At 43.1% G+C, this 5,275-nt stretch overlaps 1 protein-coding gene across 1 annotated transcript in view; it reads right to left on the bottom strand.

Annotated features, from left to right (window-relative positions):
- The window catches only part of Lmln (leishmanolysin like peptidase), a gene marked incomplete in the record, with an annotated part of 84,584 nt that overhangs the window by 1,066 nt on the left and 78,243 nt on the right, over positions 1–5,275 (bottom strand). Inside the window, 1 exon segment of the mRNA XM_029566175.1 lies at positions 3,600–3,810. Coding sequence (XP_029422035.1) covers positions 3,600–3,810 — 211 coding nt within the window.

Below are 5,275 nucleotides of genomic sequence, written 5' to 3'. Positions count from 1 at the left end.
TAGGTAGAAGATGAACAGATTTTTTTTATTATTTTTACTTTATGTGTATGTATGTATTGCCTGCATGTAGGTAAGTACACCCGTGTCGTGCAATGCCCACGGAGGTCAGAAGAGGCTGTCGGATCCCCTGCGACTGGAGTTACGGACAGTTGTTAGCTGCCATGTGGGAGCTGGGATTCTAACCTGGGTCTTCTGCAAGAACAACCAGTGTTCTTAACTGCTGAGCCATCTCTCCAGCCCAGAAATTTTATTTATTTATCATTATTTTTTTTTTTTGGTCTTTTGAAGACAGGGTCAGCCCAGGCTGACCTTGAGCTCACAGAGATCTGCCTATTTCTGCCTCCCAAGTTCTGGGATTAAAGGCATGAACCACCGTGCCCGGCTATTATTTTTATTTTATATGTATATGAGTATTGCCTCATGTATATATAAGTGTACATGTGTCATGCAACCCCCACAGAGGACAGAAGAAGGTGTCAGATCCCCTGGAACTGGTGTTAGGGACAGTTGTTAGCTGCCAGGTGGGTGCTGGGAGTCAAAGCCAGGTCTTCTGCAAGAGGAGTCAGTGCTCTTAATCACGGAGCCATCTCTCTAGTCCCATATATTGCAATTGAAATGAGGCTATGAAAACAAACCAAATGAGAAAAACTAAAAAAACAAAAACCAAAAAGCAGAATTTGGGGAGATTAATATCTTTCTTCTTCTAGAATATTAGAATTTTTAAAATATTTTAATTAATTAATTAATTTTTTAAAGACAGGGAATCATTTGGCACAGCCTCAAATTCACTATGTAGTTGAGGATAAGTTGAACTCTTGATCATCCTGCCTCCACCTCTCAAACACTGAGATTATAGGTATGTGTCACCACACCCAGCACTACTGGCAGTTTTAATGTTAGCAGTTTAACATCTAAAAACATTCCAATTCATAACAGCTACATTAGGGATAATAATCTGTTTTAAAAGTTTCATTGTAACCCAGGCATGGTGGTGCATGCTTTTAGTCCCAGTATTTGGGAGGCAGAGGCAGGCATATCTGAGTGAGTCCCAGGCCAGCTGGGGCTACAGGGAGACCCTATCTAAAAAAGACCAAAAGAAAAAAATAAAACAAAACAAAAAAAAACCCAGAGAGAGTGAGAAAAGAAATAACGTGTAATGTTTGGGCCCCATTCACACATATTAACAAACATGGGAACTCCAGATATTTCAGTTTTTACAATGCTGCTTACAAAGTTGAAAAAGGAAAGGCCAAGAGGTACCTATTCTTGTTACATTTTATACAATTTTCAAAATCTTGTGACTTGGAAGTTCCAATGCTCTTCTGAGCAGGCTTCCTCACCGCAGTGACATCACAGCCCAGCCCACAACCTCAGAAAAGGCAGTTGATGAAGAGGGAGCAGGGGAGATGGAGTGTAGAGGCCACCTGGTTGAGAGGCAGGGGGTTGAGTGATAGCCTGTGGTTTCTGCTGCCTGACCTTATCTCAACAGGTCCCCCTGTCTCTGTCAGGCTCCCAGGGCAGGAGTGTCATTATTTTGTAGCCCCTTGACTGGGTTTGGCTTTCTCCCGATTCCTGCACTCTGCTCCTATACTAAGGTTCTTATCCCGGCACCAGTTTAGGCAATGTTCCCTTCATCGCAATTCTAACTGCTAAAGGTCTGAATCCCTGCTTATTTCTTTGATGGTGATGGTAATATTTTTTTATAGTTAAATCTGGGAGCAAGTCTGAGGACGGGGGAACTCTTAGAATTATCCATTTTTAGACCAGTAACCCTTACTAGCGTAACTACAGAGAATTCAGCTAACCGGAGTGCTGCGGAAAGTTTCCACACAGCAGCACCTGCTGGCCTTAGAAGCTCTGCAGCAAGAACAGTCCTGAGCTCGCATCTGGGAAGCAGTTTCCTCTGAACTTCATCCCATGTATGTCTTTCCCTTTGATGATTTTGCTTTGCATCCTTTCACTCTAGCAAGCCCTGAGTACAAGCCTGGGAATCCTTCTAGGGATCCAACAAATGGGGTTGGTCTTCAGCACTCCCAACACAAGTATAAACCTCCCAAAATGCACCCAGGCTTGGTAAACACACCTATAATCCAACCACTTGGGACACTGAGGCAAGAGAATTATGAGTTTCAGACCAGCCTAGGTTATATAGTGAATTCCAGACCAGCCTAGAGACTATCCACCTCCACCCCCCAAAAAAAAAAACCGAAACAAACCTCACTCTCTACATACAGCCCTTAGGCAGAGAGTAGGGGTTAAAGCCCCCATGATTTGGGAAAGAAAGTTAACCTTAGAGGTGTAGAAACTCATTTGTAAACTGAATATGGCTCTCTACTTTTAAATAGACCACATAACAGGCAGGGGGCGGGTAGTTTTATTTTTAAAAAATATTGAGCTGGCAGTGGTGTCACATGCCTTTAATCCCAGCACTCAGGAGGCAGAGGCAGAGGAAGAGGCAGGAGGAGCTCTGTGAGATTGAGACCAACCCGGTCTACATAGCAAGTTCCAGGCCAGGTAGGGCTACAGGAGACCCTGTCTCAAAAAGACAGGAAAAAACAAACAAACAAACCAACAAACAAACAAAATGAAAAAAACCTGACAGCTGAAAAAATGCCACATAAAATTTCTTGTTGATATTAAAAAATGCCATCAAGTCACATAGGCCATTAAGTCCCATTTTAAGAATTCATGAATTCTGCTCCTAGAACTTAGTCCTGGATCCAGACCTCAGTGTAAACACCTGCAATGGAGAAAGTATTCTTCTGAAGCCAGAGGATGGGTCTGTCTCCTTACAGTGTCAGTTACTGACTCAATTCTACTATCCTGAGGCTTACAGAATGAATACAAAAGTTGGGCATCCCTGAACCAAACCCTGAAATCCAAAACACTACAAAATCCAAAATGTTTTGGGCACAGACATGACTCCACATATGGAAAAGTCTACATCTGAGCTGGTCTGACAGCTCAGTCAAAACACAGCCACACTAAAAATTACCATCAGGCCTTATATATAAGGTGCATATAAATGTCAATGAATTTGGGGTTTTGATTTAGGTCTCATCCCAAAGATGGCTCACTAGTATATGAAAACATTCCAAAATCAGAAAGAAGTCTGAATTCCACAACAATTCTATTTCTAAAGATTTCAGATAAGGGACAGACAACCTGTAACATCCTTTAGTGAGAACCACCTTGTCTTTGCAAACCAATGTCTTTCTCATTTTCTACATATATCTGTGTCTCCAGGCATCTTTGTCTCCTTTGTGGATGTAGCAAGCCTCCCCCCCCCTTTTTTTTCCGTCTTTTTGAAGCAGGGTCTCCCTGTAGCCCCAAGCTAGCCTGGAACTCACTATGTAGATCAGGCTGGCCTTGAACTCACAGAGATCCGCTTGCCTCTGCTTCCCAGGTGCTGGCATTAAAGGCAAGCATCACTACGCCCAACGCAGTTCTGGTCCTTTATACGGAAACTTTCCTCATCCTTGCTACACTGAGCAATGTGTTGGTTACCTACTTTAGATCTCTAATAATGGCAGGAAGGAGGATTTTCCTATAGAATTGCAATCGGGAAAAACCAAGCATGTTCCAGAGGTATTGCTCACCCAGTGGAAGAGCTCGAGTCAGGTTAGCAGCTGGAGGGTCGGTTTCTGGCGGACACTGCTCACAGAAGTCCCAGCACGAAGGGCAGAGCAGGTTTCCATTGTGAATCCAGCCATTCATCTGAATAAGGACAGGGAGGACTTGCCCAGCACGGCTACACAAGTATGAAGTATCTTGTACCCAAACCTTCAGACCTTGAGGAGAACAAGAGATCTTCAAACGGGAGAAAAATTAAGTTAATGATACTCTTCAATGAACGTCAAATTTTTCTAAAAAAAGGCTGGGGAGATGGGTCAGTAGATAAAGTACTTGTAACATCAGCACAAGGACTTGAGTTCTGAGCCCTAGCACCGATGGATAAATGGGTATGGGGGCAAATTTATAACCCCAGTGCTAGGGAGGAAGAGGGAGGTGGATCCTTGGGGCTCGATGGCCAGTCTACAAAACCAGCAAGCCCAGTTGAATCTAGCCAATCCCAGGTTCAATGACCCAAACTCAAAAAATAAGATGGAGATGCAACTAAGGAATGACACTTCAAGTCAACCTCGGACCCCACATACATACACACATGCCCTCGAATCCATGTGAGCACATGGTGTGTGTGTGTGTGTGTGTGTGTGTGTGTGTGTGTGTATGCCAAATGTGTGTAGGTACCCAAGAAGCCCAGAAGAAGGCATCAGGTCCTCTAGAGCTGGATTTACACGTAGTTGTGGCCACCCGAGATGGATGTTAGGAACTGAACTTGGGTCCTGTGAGAGAGTCATCTCTCCAGTCCTGTGGAGTTCTTAAACTCTGAGCCCAACAATTTGAATTCAAAGACTTTGGCAGCAAAATTTTAAATAAATTCTATAGATTTCAGCACCCTTAAATCTTTTGGCTTAAATCTCTGTCAAACTGATACCAGTCATGCTACTCTTTCTAGAAGTCATATTTTATTAATTACTTGAACTATATTTTAAAAATGTACTACATACATTTATATAGCATAGAAATGCACATAGTACATTACATGGTCAAATTTCCTCGTTCTTTCTACCTACCCCAGAGTTTCTGCTCAGTGACTAAAAATGGCTACAGTGATCCTACCTAGATTTGGTAGCATCTCTAAAAGCAAAAATTGTGTTTCAACTGCAGGAGTAACTAATGAAACCAATTTTAAAAAGCAAATACATCAAAGCTAATTTTTTCTTTTTTTTGGGGGGGGGGTAGATCCTTACTATGTAGCCCAGGTTGGCTTTAAACTCATCATCCTCCCACCTAAGCCTGGTAAGTGCCAGGATTAGAGGCGTGTGCCACCATGGATGTTACAGTTTGGATGCAAAATGTTCACACAGGCTTATGTCTTTGAGCACTTGGTCCCCAGCTTGTGGTACTGTTTGGGGGAAGCTGTGGAGCCTTTGGAAGGTAGGGACTAGCTAGAGGAAGGTCTTTATAGTGTGGACCTGCCTCCTATCCTGTTCTTCCTACTGTCCTGCTAAGATGTGAAGAGGAAGCACCCACTGTATACGCCTACTGCCACAATGCTGGCCTTTCCCACAATGATGGGCTATATTCCTTAAAACCGTGAGCCAAAAAAAATCCCCTCTCAATTGGACTGGAGGGAACATACCTCAACATAATTAAAGCCATATATAACAAACCCACAGCCAACATCATTCTAAATGGAGAAAAACTGGAA

The sequence above is a fragment of the Nannospalax galili genome, unplaced genomic scaffold (genome assembly GCF_000622305.1).
Source record: "Nannospalax galili isolate Female #2095 unplaced genomic scaffold, S.galili_v1.0 scaffold598, whole genome shotgun sequence".
Classification (NCBI taxonomy): Eukaryota; Metazoa; Chordata; class Mammalia; order Rodentia; family Spalacidae; genus Nannospalax; species Nannospalax galili.
The sequence above is the reverse complement of the archived record's forward strand: the minus strand, read 5'-3'. Positions and strand labels throughout refer to the sequence as shown.